This window comes from Mytilus californianus, unplaced genomic scaffold (genome assembly GCF_021869535.1).
Source record: "Mytilus californianus isolate M0D057914Y unplaced genomic scaffold, xbMytCali1.0.p SCAF_1, whole genome shotgun sequence".
In the NCBI taxonomy this organism is placed as follows: Eukaryota; Metazoa; Mollusca; class Bivalvia; order Mytilida; family Mytilidae; genus Mytilus; species Mytilus californianus.
The window spans coordinates 31280701-31299162 of NW_026262581.1; the positions used below are offsets into that span (position 1 = coordinate 31280701).

The window sequence follows — 18462 nt, forward strand, 5'->3', positions numbered from 1 at the left end:
AATTCAGCAGTACTTATTGTTACCTTGATGATATTTTTTGTATTCAATAATCAAGAATTCTATAAAGATACTGCAAGCATTTACCTAAACATGCCAAAGGAACTTACTATAATCAAATCTAATATAAACAGTTAGAAATGTCCTTTCCTAGATTTAGATATTTTATTTTCAAACAAGAAATTATATACAAATTTACGACAAAAGGAACAATTTTTTGTTCCCTATTGGTTAATTTCTTTTTTTGGAAAACCGTGTTTACATATTCTAACTTTTAGCTATGCCCATGTCTGTAGTGACATTTTAGATTTCAATGCATGGAATAAATGTATTACTGGTAAATTAAGAAGTTGGGATGTCATAGATACAAAGATTTGGTTTGTAAGTTTGGTTGTACCAGTTTTGGTAGTACAAAAGGGATATCACATCCCAATTTTTTTAAGACGATGTTGTTGATATATACATGATATAGAAATAAGATGTGGTATGAGTGCCAATGAGACAACTCGCCATCCAAGTCACAATGTGTAAAAAGTAAACAATTATAGGTCAAAGTACGGCCTTCAACACAGAGCCTTGGCTCACACTGAACAGCAAGCTATAAAGAGACTGTAAATTAAGATACAAACCATGTTAACTTTTTCATCCATTAAAAAAAATTATTCTAGTAAAATGTTATCAATTATTATTATTATTAAATAAACACTGAAAATTATTTTTACCAGTACTAATATTTATTTTAGTATTAATAATTTAAAACATAAGTAAATATTTATACAGTTATGGACAATACTGTCCTACATTCTTACGATAGTTATATTTTAGTATTGGACATTAGGATATGTTTTTTTCTCCCTGTTTATAACATCTTTATACTAAATCCATTGGATGTATTTTGATTAATTTTGGGCTGGGAGATATGATTTATTTATCAGTTGTCATTTGCTTTGAATAATCTTTCAGTAAATGTTAGTACTCTTAGAAAGGTACTTTGTGTCTTTAGTATTTTTGTTAGTTTGTTTTTTGGTAGCGTTTTTTTTTTTGCTTTGTGTCGATTTGCTGAGTCAATATGAAATAAGAAGATCTGGTATGATTGCCAATGAACAACTCTCCACCATAGACCAAATGACATAATTTTAAGGTCTTTTTAACTGTTGCTTATATTTGTTCTTATGCTATGCCGTTACTGCTTACTGTCTTGTGTAAGGGGGGACTTAACGCTCACTAACATATTTAACCCCTTTAATTAGAAGTATGTCCAGTGCACGATGTTTTGTCGATATTGTAAACATCGCAATGTCTTCTTTATCGTGTCCTTATTGTGTTTACATTGTACCCATCTATACCCTGTCTATACCTTTGTGTTTACATCATTAACATCGTATATATCGTGATGTTGACAATATTGTGTCAATATCGTGTTTATGTTGTATATATATAGAGTCCCTACATTTCTGTTTACATCGTTTACATCGTATACATGGCAATGTTAACAACATCGTGTTTATATTGAATACAAAGTTTATACCTTTGTGTTTACATCGTTCACATCGAATACATCGTGATGTTGACAATATCGTGTCAACATCGTGTTTATGTTGTATATAAAGTCTATACCTTTCTGTTTACATCGTTCATATCGTATACATCGCAATGTTCACAATATCGTGTCAATATAGTGTTTATATTGTATACAAAGTCTATACCTTTGTGTTTACATCGTTCATATCGTATACAACGTGATGTTGACAATGTTGTGTTGACATCGTTCACCACGTCAATATCGTATTTATGTTGTGTACCAAGTCTATACCTTTTTGTTTACATCGTTCACATCTAATACATCCTGATGTTGAAAATATCGTCTACATCGTGATGTTGACAGTATTGTGATTACATTGTTATCATCGTCAACATCGTGTTTATATTGTATACAATGTCTACACCTTTGTGTTAACATCGGTCACATCGTTTACATCGTAATGTTGACAGTATTATGTTTACATCGTTTGCATCGTGATGTTGACAATATTGTGTTTACATCGTTCACATTGTCAACATTGTGTTTATATTTTATACCAAGTATATACTTTTGTGTTTACCATTACCAGGTATTTGTTAAAATATTCTTCATGGAGTATATATATTCAGTACATGTTTATTGTTTATTTTTTCTTAATATTTTGTGTAATTCTTTTAAATGCAAGTTTTCCATCTTCTCAAATAATTTTTTTTCATTATTAAGAATATTTTTCAATAAAGATTTAGATTTCATGTATACCGTTTGTATGTTTTATGTACTTTTTTTTACAACTAAAAAATACTGAAAAACTCAACTTGATATTTTCCGCATACGTGAAGGATTAATTTGCTGGGAAAATAATTCTATCATATATGCAATAATTTGTAATAACATTTTAAGACATTAAATTAAGTATTGGATGTGTAAATAGCATGGTTTTAAATTAAAAACATATTATTGACGGATACACGTCATTATGTTTCCTCTGTGAGCCTCTTGCATTCTTTAAATGTTCTGTATAGCTTAAGACTACGTCACATAGTAACGTTTGCTATGATGACGTTGTTGAGGCTGCAATTGGGGTAAAAAGTGTAGTATATACCCCGGCAGTTTCCTGAATATATACTGACATCTCTGTGTTGTTATCCAATCACAAAACTCGACACATTTGTAATCCATAAAATATATTTAAAAAAATTGTAATATATCGATGTAAACAATGTAAACATTATATAACATTTCAAACAATATAAATAATGTTGACACCATATCGTGAAACTACAATGCAAACGATGTAAACACGATATTGATAATACATTGTATACATCGCGATGTTAACGATGTCAACGATGTTAACAGTATATAAGAGTTGTTACAGTGTAAACGATGTTGACACTATATCTTGTTAACATTGTTAATATCGCAATGTAAACGATGTAAACACTACATCGTTACTACATCGTATACATCGCGATGTATACGATGTAAACGATGTAAACAGTATATAACAATTGTTACAATGTGAACGATGTTGACACAATATCGTGTTAACATTGTTGATATCGCGATGTAAACGATGTAAACATGATATATTTACAACATTGTATACATCGCGATGTTAACAATGTAAACGATGTAAACAGTACATATAAGAGTTCATACAATGTAAAGATGTTGACACGATATCGTGTTAACATTGTAAATATCACGATGTCGACAATATTGTTTAAACATTGTGCACTGGACATGGATGTTTAATTATCCAAAATCAGGAACCTGAAATACAGTGGTTGTCATAAGATGCTGCCTATCATATTTGTTTGTTAAAATTGAGAATGGAAAAGGGGAATGTGTCAAAAAGACAACAACAGTTGTTTATTTTTGTTTTGTACATATATGAGGCAGTTGATTTATTTAATTGAATTGTTTTTACGTTTTGTAATTTCGAGTCCTTGTCTAACTGACTATTAAGGTAAGGGTTTTTGTTCTCTGTGGAATAATTGTCTCATTGGCAATCATACCACATCTTATTTTTATTCAAACATCACTAATAGAAAAGTATATAATGCTATATGACAAGCTCAAAATCTATGTAACATAGACAAGATGTGATTTATCAGAATAACCAATGAAGGGAAGGTAAACTGTTTCAGAATAAAAAAAAACCACTTAATTTGAAGGTTATACTTCTATACAGATATTTTTATAAGCCTGTCATTTACAGACAGTATGCATTATGGTATTTTGTAGTCTGTTTGTCAGTAAACACTCCTTACAATAGCTAAAAGTTCCTTCAACAAATTCTCATGAAATTTTAACACAACAGTAGGATTGATGGAAAAAGCTCCCTTTAGAATAAATTTTAAGCTCACCTGGCCTAAATCTAGTATACAAAACTTGTTTCTGAGGAATTGATTCAACACACATGGCTGCTGTTGCTAAAAATAGAGCTTAGGGGGGTAAAATGAAGTTTTTGTATGACCGTAACAACTGTAAACATAAAAAAGGATTTTCAATACAAGATCAACAAAAAGAGATTTTACTCATAAATTATTTACTATACTATAATGTTAGAGGGTGTCCATTGTTGAAGATACTCAAAGACCTAAAGTAAACAACACAGGCTCTTCTAAGAGCCTTTGGTTTTAGGAAACTATAGTTAATAGTAAGAAATTAATCTTTCCACATTAAAAACTCTCAACAAAATATGATCTATAAATAAGTCAACATAGACCAATCATCAATTTACCCCTTAAATGACAGTTATTGCCCTTGAAGGACTAATTTAACTCATTTTGTGCCGTTTTTGCAGAAACTATATTAGATTAGTTTGTGATAAGGTCAGTTTTTGAGGAACCATTGGTGGTAGATCAAAAGACTGGTATGCAGATGTACTAGCATTAGCACATTTCATTTCCATGGAGATTATTTGGCTCCTCCCCCTCTGTCATGGTCTGTTGACTTTGAATATTTTACATAGTTTACATGTAAAGTTTGTGATTAGGTCAGTTTAAGGTTATCATTAGTTGTACATCAATGATATAGAAGTTAACAACTATAAGTCACCGTAACGCCTTCAACAATGAGCAAAACCCATACTGCACATTCAGCTATAAAAGGCCCTGAAACAATAAATACAAAACAAGAAAACTAACGTGCATATTTATGTACAAAATAATGAATAAAAAACAAATATGATATATAGCAACAGACAACAACCAATGAATTACAGGCTCCTGACTTGGGACAGGCACATATAGCAGTGGCGGATCCAGAAATTTTTATAAGGGTGGGGGGCACTGACTGCCTAAGAGGGGGCCCGCTCCAGTCATGCTTCAGTGATTCCCTATATTATCAATAAATTTTTCCCTCAAAATTTTATTAGCATTGGTACAACTTATTTCCATGGAGATCATTTGGCGTCCCCTCATCAGTCATGGTCTGTTGACTTTGAATATTTTACATAGTTTATAATGCTAAAGTTTATGATTAGATCAGTTTAAGATAAACCACCAATGTCAACTCTAATATATCATTTGGTCTCTGGTGGAAAATTGTCTCGTTGGCAAATTCATACCACATCTTCTTAGTTTCATATGCAGTTGTATTATAAGCATTTGCAAGTCTCCTTTTCATGAAGATTATATGGCCCTGTCCTATCAATATGGTTCATTGCCTTTCAATTTTTACATTGTTTCAAAATAAAATTTTGTGTTTAGGTTAGTTTAAAAGGAACCACTTATGATTATTAAGTCAATTGTATTTGGTATGCAGTTTTTATAAGCATTGGCATTTCTTATTTCCATGGAGGTTATTTGGCTCGGCACCTTCACTCAGGAGTTTGACTTTGAATTTTTGGCCTAGTTTATAGCATATAGCTCTTCAACTATTTCTATTTATCTGTATCCTTGGTTTTAAAATATATTCAGCTTTGAGCATTCCTGATGGAGGTAAATCCAGAAAAGAGTTTTGGACAAATGAAATTTATAAAGTGTTGTTTTCGTTTTTTTACATGTTTAAATATTATGAATTAATTAACATTTATTGTAAATAAAAGACTTTTTGGCTGGAATTTCCGATAATATTGATTTTATTAATGCCATGTGTGTAAGAAGGCATTTCTTTGATTAAGTATATCAACATGAGGTCAAGGACTGCATGTTCAATGCATGATCATCTAATTACATTATCTGATTGGTCAGTTCTTGAGATCGGTAATTAATATCAAATTTCTACATGTGCTGGGACATGCGGTCATTCGCCTTTGTTTTGGGAGAGGGAAAAGATCGTTTTTGAATTTTATCTGAAAACTCTCCCATTTCCCTCCCTTTTTATTCTTTGTAGGACATTAATTTTTCTTTAAACATTATATTATTTCTTAATATTTCTATAATTATATTATTATTAAACAATATTCATTGTATATGTTGGTGAGTTAATTTTTTCAACTCACTTTTATTTTTGTCATTTTTATGATGTTTATTATGTTAGGGTGTGGCACTTAACTTCAACAATTGCATTTTACTATTAAAATTACTAAAAGCAACACATATCTCCATGTCACCAATTTATTTGCATTTTGTCAGAAACTATAGGAGTTGGAGAGTACTTTATAAAGCAAAAAAGATCTGAAAAATAAGTTCTACAAGTATGGCCAAATTGTCACACTAGTTATAGAAATTATTGCCATTTAATAACTTTTTGTTTTCGACATAGATACATCGACCGTCTGTCCTTCCGTCTTTACGTCCGTCTGTCAGTCTGGTATTGTAAGCACTCTCAAGTGTACAATTCTTGCCAGATTTTTATGAAACTTATATCATAGGTTTATTTCAGCAATGTCTTAGACAAGTTCCAAAAATCAGTGCCAATCAATTATTTTTAAAAGAATTATGCCCCTTGGAAACATTAATTATATGGAAAATTGCATCGTTAGCGCTCTCATTAATATAATTCTTGCCAGATTTTTATGAACCTTATATCATAGGTTTATATCAGCAATGTCTAAGATTTAGACGAGTTTGTAAATCAGTGCCCATCGATTATTTTTAGAAGAGTAATGCCCCTTGAAAAAACTAATTATATGGAAAATTGCATTGTTAGTGCTCTCATGTGTACAATTCTTGCCAAAATTTCATGAAACTTTTATCATACATACCGGTAGGTTTATTTCACTGATGTCTTTGACGAGTTCGAAAATCAGTGCCAATCAATTATCTTTAAAAGAGTTATGCCTCTTGGAAATATTGATTATTTGAAAATTGCCTTGTGAGCGCTCTAATGTATACAATTCTTGCCAGATTTTTATGAAATTTATATTATAGGTTTATATTATCAATGTCTTTGACGAGTTCGAAAATTAGTGCAGGTCAATTATTTTTAAAAGAGTTCTGGCCCTTTGAAATATTGATTGAATGGAAAAATGCATTGTTAGCGCTGTTATGAGTACAATTCTTGCCAGATTTTTATGAATTTTATATGTTTATATCATCAATGTCTCGGACAAATTTGAAAATCAGTGCCCGTTAATTATTGTTAAAAGACTTAGCACCTTGGAAATATTGATTATATGGAAAATTGCCTTGTAAGCGCTCTGATGTGTACAATTCTTGCCAGAATTTTATGAAACTTATATCATAGGTTTATATTGGCAATGTCTTTTGACACTTTCGAAAATATTGGCGGTCAAATATTTTTAAAGAGTTATGTCCCTTGGAAATACTAATTAGAATGGAAATCACATTGCATTTGCTCTGAAGCCTTCAAATGTTTTACTAAGATATTTATAAAAAGTTCTAAATAACAAAAAAAGTTTTTTTTTTAATTATTGCCCTTGTTCCTTGGATAGATAAAATATGTGCAATGTGGGGGACTAATGTTTTATTATTTTTACTAAGTTTTAAAATTTTTTATCTAAAAAAAAAAGATAGGTATAAACTGTAAACAAAAATTTATTATCAATACAAGACCTACAAATAAGCTATAGGTGCCTCTTGCTTTAATTAGTTGTTTTCTTCCAGCTTCATCATGTTTATAGGAATCAGTTTTAAGGCAATTTTTCACATATTGCAGTTCTAATTTCAGGGTGCTTGGATTGATTTCCTCAAAACATGACACTATAGTTGGGATTGATAATTGAGGAACTTAGCTCCTGTTAGATTTCAAAATTTTTTATTTGCTGTACAATAGCTATTATGAGTATGAATTGATTGATTTACTTGAAACTTTACATAATTGTTGGAATTTGCAAAAGTAATACATGTATACATAGATATAAGAAGATGTGGTATGAGTGCCAATGAAACAACTTCCCATCCAAGTCTCAATTTATAAAAGTAAACCATTATAGGTCAAAGTATGGTCTAGGACACAGAGCCTTGGCTCACACCGCACAGTAAGCTATAAAGGGCCCCAAAAATTACTAGTGTAAAACCATTCAAATGGGAAAACCAACGGTCTAATCTATATAAAAAACGAGAAACACTTGTGAACCACATCAACAAATGACAACTACTAAACATCAGATTCCTGACTTAGGACAGATGCAAACAATTGCAGCGGGTTAAATGTTGTAATGGTACCAAACCTTAACCCTTATCTGAAACAATAGTGTAACATCACAACATAGAAAGACACACTATAAAATATCAATTAAATTGGCTTAACCCAATTAAAAGACATATTAACACAAGTGAACATAAATTTGATCTTTGATACAATGTAAATACAAAATTAATAAAATATAAGGGATGAATAATTAAAGTAACAGTATTATACAGCTGTGAAATGTTAAACAATTTCAGAAAAACAACAATAACCTTAAACAAAAATCCGCCATTTACAATAATATTATACACAGGTAAATGAAAATAATTTTTATTGTTAGGTATACAGTTTAAAAGGAGAAAGGAAATATTTTTACAAAATAAATAATTTTGATGTTCATAGTTCGAAGAAGTGAAAATTTATAGTAATAACATACAGTTTGTTTTTGAAAATGTTCTGATTTGTCATTCAGGGGTAAAGGGACTTTATCCGTGAGCTTAATAAAAGGCTATTATTTAAATATCATGCACTTGACTTATATAACAATAAGGAGATTTGGTATGATTGCCAATGAGACAAATATCCTCAGAGTACAAATGAAGTGGATGTAAGCAATTATAGGCAACAGTTCCGCCTTCAAAAATCAGAAAAACCCATTATGTATAGTCAGGAATAAAGGACCTGACATGAAAAATGAAAATAATTCAAACGAGAAACTTGCAGCCTAATTTACAACAAAACAATTTACGAAAAACTTAATATGAAAGACATGTACCAATGACAACCACTGAACTACAGGCTTTTGACTTAAGACAGGCACGTAAAGAATCTTGTGGGTTTAAACATGTTTATGACTACTCAACCCTCCCCTAACCAGTTACATTTGTGTCACAGCACAACATTAAGAAAAAATCTTTTAAATCAGTTGCAATTGGCTTAACACAACAGATCGGTACGAGAGATAAAAACATCTAACATAAAAACAATATACCCAAAAGCTTCTAAATAAGAGTACTTGCAGTTACTGAAAGCTAGTTCAAAGCCAATTACAACTATTACCGGTAAGTAAATCATGTTCTTCCAGAATAACATATTGATCAGTATAATCATACAACGGATATAGTGTAAAGATGTCATAAACTTTTGGGGAAACTCATAACCTTTTGCAATGCCATAATATAAGTAAACAGTATCAAATAGTTTGCATTTTGCTTGGTTCAATTACTACAAACTTTACACTGTAGTTAGGATTGGTAAATGCGTACACTTGTTTTTGATTTAAAAGAATTTCTAGTTTGTTGTTCTAGAGTTATTGGACTTTTAACAGTCATATTTGATGCAATTTTTATACACCAGTATGGACATTCTCATGTTAAAGTTTTTCTATATTCTTCGTATATTGGTATGACGTTGGCGTCGTCGTCGTCGTCGTCCGGGGTCGTCGTCCGAAGACACATTGGTTTTCGCACTATAACTTTAGTTTAAGTGAATGGATCTCTATGAAATTTTACAATAAGGTTAAATATCACAAAAGGAAGGTTGTGATTGATTTTGGGGGTTATGGTACCAACAGTTAAGGAATTAGGGGCCAAAAAGGGGCCAAAAATAAGCATTTTCTAGTTTCATGACAATAACTTGTGGAACGGTGTATGGATCTCTCTGAAATTATACCACAAGTTTCCATACCACAAAGGGATGGTTAGGATTTGCCTTGGGTTTTTTTTATGGCTCAAACCGTTTAGGAATTAGGGGCAAAAAAGGGGGAAAAAACAAGGTTGTCCTGGTTAATGGACAAATACTTTAGTACAAAACATAATTTAAAGTAGTGTAAGGGAGATAAATCAAATACATCATTTTAATTACCTCCCTTACACTGCTTTTAAATTATGTATAAAGTAATGGTTAATGAACAATTAAGACAATTTAAAACAGTGTTAGGGAGGTAATCCAAATACAACGTTTTGATTACTTCCCTTACACTGCTTTTAAATTATGTTTAAAGAAATGCATATTTATAAAGGAAGACCAGTAAAAATATCTGCAAATGTTGCATCTTTTTTTTTTTACAAAAAAATTCATATGAAAGATTTGACACCAATTTTAAATTCTATTATAAAATAAATTAAGTTAGCACTATGGTAAATTTAAATGGGTAATTATGGTTGCAAACTCCATTGGAAATTTAATTTGAATTGAGATTATGACCATATCTTGAGGGAAAGAATTTTTTGGGGGAAAAAGGGGGGAGGGGGGTAAAAAGAAATTGTGGGGGGTCAATTTTTTCTTATTTCAGATTTCAGAAATTAAAAAGAATTATTCTTCAAATATTATTTTTTTTTCAAATTTCAAGTATTGAAAAATTTCAAGAAGTAATCTTTAATTGCACAGTATGGCGCATTAGATTTGTAAAATCTTTGACCACATTTATTTATTTGTTATGCCGAATCTGACCGTTTATTAAGATTTTTAATTTTGGTCCAGTTTTCAAATTGGTCTACATTAAGGTCCAAAGGGTCCAAAATTAAACTTTGTTTGATTTTAACAAAAATTGAATGTATGGGGTTCTTTGATATGCAGAATATAAACAATGTATTTAGATTTTTGATTTTGGGCCCAGTTTTCAAGTTGGTCCAAATTGGGGTCCAAAATTAAACTTTGTTTGATTTCAACAAAAATTGAATATATGGGGTTCTTTGATATGCTGAATCTAACCATGTATTTAGATTTTTTATTTGTGGGCCCCGCTATCAAATTGGTTCATATTGAGGTCAAAAGGGTCCAAAATTAAACTTTGTTTGATTTCATCAAAAATTGAATTATTGGGGTTCTTTGATATGCCAAATCTAATCGTGTATTTAGATTTTTAATCTTGGGTCATGTTTTTTAAATTGGTCTACATGAAGGTCCAAAGGGTTCGAAATTAAACTTAGTTTGATTTTAACAAACATTGAATTCTTAGGGTTCTTTGATAAGCTGAATCTAAACATGTGTTTAGATTTTTGATTATGGGCCTAGTTTTCTAGTTGGTCCAAGTTGGGGTCCAAAATTAAACTTTGTTTGAATTCAACAAAAATTGAATACATGGGGTTCTTTGATATGCTGAATCTAACCATGTATTTTGATTTTTGGGCCCCGTTATCAAATTGGTCCACATTGAGGTCAAAAGGGTTGAAAATTAAACTTTGTTTGATTTCATCAAAAATTGAATTCTTTGGATTCTTTGATATGCTGAATCTAACCATGTATTTAGATTTTGGATATTGGACCATAATAGGTAAATTAAAAAAAATTAAGTTCTTAGACCACATTCATTCTGTGTCAGAAACCTATGCTGTGTCAAATATTTAATCACAATCCAAATTCAGAGCTGTATCAAGCTTGAATGTTGTGTCCATACTTGCCCCAACTGTACAGGGTTCAACCTCTGAGGTCGTATCAAGCTGCGCCCAGCGGAGCATTTTATTAATATTCCATTTTATTCTTGCAACAATTTCATTTTGCACAAATCAGTGTAGCATGCACTCATGGCCCAGCTGTTAATTTATAAATATTGCAGGGATAATGTATTTTGTAGGATTGGCCAGAATAAAATGCATGAAACTTTGATTTTCAATTGTTTTTGGAAAATCAGAAAAAACACTGGTCAGCAGATTTGTAATTAAAACAAACAAATGAAAAAAAGCTAAAGAACAGCTAGATCTGCATGAAAATGTAATTATCAGCAGACAAAGTGAAGAAATAAAAAATGAAATTGAGTATTACAATAACAAATATGTTGCATGTACATTTTTTTTTCTAACCAATTTTGAGATTATACATGCATGTTTACATCTGAACAATATTTAGAGCAGAATGAATAATTTCAGAATCCCTGTAGAGATGTTAATAGTGACTTCTGTAATTCACCATTGTTTGGATCTATAGAAGGAAGTAAACCTATAACTGAGGAAAGAGTAATCTATAGTGAGGGCAGTTCAGTAAATGGTGCCATAGTAAAACTTGGTGTACTTCCATTTCTTAATCATGCTGTTATTTATGCAGGAACCAAGACAGGAAAAATAGGAAAGGTTTGTTGAAATTAAATACTTTTGATAAAAAGTTGTGGTATCTGCTATAGTATTGACATGCACTTATGTGGTCAGTTTGTACCTCTCAGCTTTTACTTACTGCAACTATTAGCACCGGTAACCAACTTTGTTGTATAAGTAAATCATTCTGGCTGAAGTGTTGTTTTTTTTCTTTCTGGTTCAATGCTATTGGCCTATAAATGTAAATCATAATAATTTAATTTTGGATGTAACAAGTCTTCTGATTGGCTGAAAGTTATTTTGTCTATCAGCTCATAGACATTAATTTTGTCATGTGACCCTGACGTCATCAATTGATGATTTACTCCTTAAAAATGGAATTTAGAATTAAATTATAGGGATCGAATGACTAATATTTTTTCGGTCTATTCGAAATAACCTCCAAAATGTGTTGCACACTTTTAAATAACACCCTATGCAGGTTATTCAGTGTGCACCACATTTTTTATTTGCGGTCGTATTTTGGTATCGTGTCGTCGTCGTCGTCGTCAGAAGACATTTGGTTTCCGGACAATAACTTTAGTATTAGTAAATAGAAATCTATGAAATTTAAACATAAGGTTTATAACCACAAAAGGAAGGTTGGGATTGATTTTGGGCGTTATGGTCCCAACAGTTTAGGAATTAGGGGCCAAAAAGGGGCCCAAATAAGCATTTTTCTAGTTTCATGACAATAACTTGTGGAACAGTGTATGGATCTCTCTGAAATTATACCACAAGTTTCCATACCACAAAGGGATGGTTAGGACTTGCTTTTGGGGGTTATGGCTCAAACTGTTTAGGAATTAGGGGCAAAAAAGTGAGAAAAAACAAGGGTGTCCTGGTTAATGGACAATTACTTAAGTACAAATTACAGTGTAAGGGAGGTAATTCAAACACAACTTTGAATAACCTCCCTTACACTGCTTTTAAATTATGTATAAAGAATTTTTGTATTGTCTTGAGGTGATTAGCTGTCAATTCATTTTTAGAAGTTACTATTTTGATAATTTTAAAAATGCTGATTAAGGTAAATTAATTTTAGCTATGATTATGTATGTCATTTTCTATTTTAAGACTTTTATGAAGTTGCAAACTCCATTGGAAATTTGAATTGAAATTATGACCATGACTGAGGGAAAGAATTTTTTTTGGAAAAAGGAGGGGGAGGTTAAAAAAAAATTGGGGGGGGGGGGAGGTAAAAAAAATTGGTGGTGGGGGGTGGGGGGGAACAATTTTTTCTCCTCAAGATTTCAGAAATCTAAAAGAAAATCCTATAATTTATTTTTTTTTTGAAAAAAAAGGGGGGGGGGGGGGGGGGGGGGGGGAGGGAGGTCAATTCGCAACAGCATAGTGTTTTGCTCAAAAGCAAAAAATTGAATATAAATTCAAATCATATAACCAATTCTAAGTTCTTTGGCTACAGTTATTCTGTGTCAGAAACCTATTATGTGTCAAATATTGAATTACAATCCAAATTCAGACCTGTATCAAGCGCGAATATTGTGTCCATTTTTGCCCCAACTGTTCAGGGTTGGACCTCTGCGGTCGTATCCAGCTGCGCTTGGCGAAGCAATTTATTATGTTATTTTTTCATAGACAGAAAAAACATTTCAGTCATTCCTGAAATATACTAAAGTATTATGTTTTGTACAAGAAAACTGGCCTTTTTTTTCGGAATGACTTTTGTGTCATAGAAATTTTAGTCAGTGCTTTCAAAAATAGTCTAAAGCCATTAAAATTTTAAAAGCTGCATACTTTTAATTCTGGGAAATTTAGGCTGTAAAGTTGGTATTGGTAGGTTTTTAAGGTAGGCAAATTAGGTAGGTTTCTTAATTTTCTAAGAAATCTCAAAAGTCTCTTTTCATGTAGATTTACTTTGTTTGAGTCAATCTGTGTACAGGTAACTGTTTTAGTGTTGTAGACAATTAAGATGCAGTACGTTATCTTGTCAAAATCATTTAATTTCTAATGTATCTTAAAAAAAGATGATGTAAAAGAATCTTTTCTTGATAAAGAATTTATTCCTACCATATAAATGTCTGCATATTTGTGAGATATTGGTTTTCTTGATTCTTGTTCACACAGGCCAATTAGAATATGTATTATATATATTCTAATTCACATTTAAGACAGTTTGCATTAGAACTGTTTTTAACCGGATTTTCGAAGGAAAAATCGGTTATTGATTTGGGGATGTACTGCGGGCGGGCAGGCGGCTGCCAAACAGTAAAATTGAGAATGGAAATGGGGAATGTGTCAAAGGGACAACAACCCGACCATAGAACAGACAACAGCAGAAGGTCACCAACAGGTCTTAGTGTCCGTTTATTAACATGCAAACGCTTTGACGAATTTTTTTCAAATTTTAATATGTTGTTTCCTGTGACTAAATGAAGGTCAAGTTTTAGCTTCTCTCGTTTTTGAGTTTTCGACTTTTTAGAAGTCCAAATATATACTTATTATATGATTGAGTTATTTCCCTTTGAACAGAAATTGTGATTTGCAAATATCATTTTCATTAGATAATAATCTATTTTTATTAAAGGATATATTTCATTACATTACATTGTGTAGATAAAATTGTTGACATTGATAGATAAGTTGCAGATCTATATTAGTTTGTGACAAATGAAAGAAAAAATATTGGGAACTATTTATTATATATATAAAGTTTGATTACACTAAGTGTTTTTAAATAATTTTCACCTGTTAATAGATAACAAAACATCTGGTAAATATCTTATCACACAATTATAATTTGAGCGACAGATTTATTTGAAAATTTTCTGTTTCGTAATTGTTGAAGATAAGATCAGTAGGACAGTATAAATAAAGTTTGAAATTTACTGTTCATTATTAGACATTTTGAAGATAATTACGGATAAGTTTTATAGATTTTTAATAATTATTGTATTAATGATAAATGACATTTTGGATTTTTTTTCATCTTTTCTTTTGTAAATTGTTTGAAGAATTTTGTGGTTGGTTTGTTTGTTATTTTGTATAAACTTATTTTCTGAATGCTGTATATATATTTTTTTTGAAGAAGCAAACTCCTTTAAAAACTAAACTTAGTTTATCTGTTAATAAACATATATTTAGATTTCTGATTTTGGGCCCAGTTTTCAAGTTGGTCCAAATCAGGATCCAAAATTATACTGTGTTTGATTTCAACATAAATTGAATATATATATAGGGTTCTTTGAAAAGCTGAATCTAAACCTGTATTTATTTTCATTATTAATTAGATAATACACCATTGAGGTGCAGGGGTCCTAAATTAAACTTTTGTTTGATTTCATCAACAATTCAAAAATTGAATTCTTGGGGTTCTTTGATATGCTAAGGGGCAACATCAAAAGATCAATGTAGGATAAAAAACTTAAATCAGATAGTTTATGGGTGGGGGGTTAAAATTGCTGCAAGTTTTGTTTATCCAAAATCGATTTTACATATATCCATATTTTTCCCAAATTAAGTTAAGAGGTGGGGGGGGGGGGGTCAGTGAAAAAACTATGTGAATTAAGTGTTTTATCCTACATTGAACTTTTGATGTCGTCCCTAATGATAACAATGTTATTAGATTTATGTTATTAGATTTTGGATATTGGACCATAATAGGTAATTTCTGATTTCAAATTTTTCAGTTCTTTGACCACATTCATTTTGTGTCACAAACCTATACTGTGTCAAATATTTAATCACAATCCAAATTCAGAGCTGTTTTAAGCTTAAATGTTGCGTCCATACTTGCTCAACTGTTCAGGGATCGACCTCTGCAGGAAAATATGGTTGCTGTCACTCTGATAGCCTCTTGTTTATCTTTTTTTTTTCCAGATATTTGTGACCAAAACAGACAGCAAAGCATTAGGAAGATTTAAAATAGTACAGAATTTCTCTCCAGTTTTGGACATTAAAATTCTTGAACATGATGTCTATGTTATGACTGAACACACAGTAATTATAACTAATTAAGAAACTGTACTTGAAAGAATAATGCAGATTCAAAATTGTTATTTTCTGATTCATGATCTTGCCAACAGTTTCCATGCAATAACTGGGCGATGGATCATATCATTATGATACAGTACACTACCAAATATAATATAAAATAAGCAAGTCTGAAAGGGTACAACATCACTGAAAAAAAGTAAAATCATGAACAAATGTTAAATATTTCGGATAACTAATATCCTTTATCAGTAAGATGTCAAATGATTCTTAATTATCTTGACATGTGGTAGCAAGTTATGTGGTATCAGACGATATCTGACTTGCCAACAAATACTGAATACTCAAACATTTACTTGCCACTCCACTGGGTCCGTATACACTATATATTGCAATGTAACTTGCAAAACCCAGAATGTTGTATACCTTCTTCAGTGTCGATGTGGCATGCAGTATGTTGGCAAGACACTCACTGAACAGCCATTCAACAAACGCATGAATGGTCATCGAAGTGACTACACCTGCAATCATGACCAGGACAGTGAGTCCCCGTAAGTTGTCATTTGAGATCACCTCAGTCCTGGGCATGCCCAAGCTGATCTATAAAAACTTACCATCACTATCATAGACCACAATGAGGGTTGGTCAAAGGCCGACAGACTTGCTCGGGAAAGTTTTTGGATAAGAAAGTTAAGGACAGTTTCCCCAGAGGGCATTATTGAAAAAACATAGAATGAGTTCCTACCATCACTTGTTTCCTGTAACTCAGGCTTTAGTACAGGACTCTTACAGTTTTAAGAAATTTATTCCTCCTCCCAAACATCAATATTGAAAAAATTTACCAGCTTATTGATTCGTGATAGTTTGTATAACGATCAAGATTATTATTTCAGTTTGACTACCACATGTCAAGATAAGAATCATTTGACATCTTACTGATGAAGGATATTAGTTATCTGAAATATTTAACATTTGTTCATGATTTTACTTTTTTTATATGCCCGTTTACGGGACGTATTATGGTATACCGTTGTCTGTCTGTCCGTCCGTCCGTCGTCAACATGTCGGACATTAACTCAAAAACGCTTAAACCAATTTGCATAAAACTTTGGTGAATTGTTTATATTTACTGACGTGAGCTCCCTTTCGTTTTTTTTATAAATTTCAAATTTTACGTTTCCGAGCTATGAGGTTTTATTCATTAAAAAAAGGGTGATTTTTCAGTTTTCCGACAATAACTCCAAAATGCTTTCACCAATTTGCAAGAAACTTTGATGAGTTGTTTATATCTATTGACATTTTCCATTTTCATAAATTTTAGATTTTACGTTTCTGAGTTATGGGGTTTTATTCATTAAAAAAAGGGGCAGTTTACAGTTTTCAAACAATAACTCCAAAATGCATTTAGCAGTTCTCATGAAACTTTGGTGACTGGTTTATATCTATTGATGTAAGCACCATTTCGAATTTTATAAATTTTAGATTTTATGTTTCTGAGTTATGGTGTTTTATTCATTAAAAAAGGGGTGATTTTCCAGTTTTCGGACAATACCTTAAAAATGCTTTCAGCAGTTCTCATGAAACTTTGATGAATTGTTTAGATCTATTGGTTTATTTGGTGATGTTGTACCCTTATAGACTTGCTTATTATATATATATATAATATATATGTATTAATAACAAAGTTGAGGTCAAGAATGATATTGAGTATTTACCGTTTAAGGAGGTATGGTCCATGATATATTGGAAAATGGCACTTTATGTTTCTGTTCAATAACTTTTGAACCCTATTACCAATGGTTTTCAAATCATCACATGTTTTTACTGATGACAAAATGGAGGTCAAGTTCAATATTAATGATTTTCACTTTTGCAGTCCAGGAGTCATGGTTTTTGATAGATTGATAAATGCCACTTTGTCGTTTCTGTGCAATTACTTATGAACCGTTTAACCAATGCTCTTAAACTTTTAATTGTTGTAATGCTGTTACTGATGACAAAATCATGGTGGCCAAGTTTTGATTGTTTCATTTTTGCAAATCAGGAGTTATGATCCAAGATAGATTGGAAAATTATTAAGGCATAGAATGTGGCAGGTAAAACAAGGCTTGCTGTTTGGTGTGAGCCAATGCTCCGTGTTGAAGGCCGTACCTTGACCTATAATGTTTTTCTTTTATAAATTGTAACTTGGATGGAGAGTTGTCTCATTGGCACTCATACCACATCTTCCTATATCTATATGCAAGTGCCTTTTCAAATATAGAAAACCCAGTTTGCTGTCAATTTGACAGCTCATTCCTTGTACAGCTTTTGAAAAAGGCGCGGTTAGTTTTCTAAAGCATATGATAAGTCATTGCCAAGACTATTCTTTAATGT

General features: G+C 31.4%; 1 protein-coding gene across 9 annotated transcripts in view; it reads left to right on the forward strand.

Moving 5' to 3' along the window:
• LOC127701000 (plexin-A2-like) overlaps window positions 1-18462 on the forward strand; it is a 233481-nt gene that overhangs the window by 60555 nt on the left and 154464 nt on the right. For all 9 annotated transcript variants that reach the window (XM_052204765.1, XM_052204785.1, XM_052204793.1 and 6 more), the window contains 2 exons: window positions 11932-12132; window positions 15973-16092. In XM_052204765.1, coding sequence (XP_052060725.1) covers window positions 11932-12132; window positions 15973-16092 — 321 coding nt within the window. The remainder of the gene's footprint in view (window positions 1-11931; window positions 12133-15972; window positions 16093-18462) is intronic.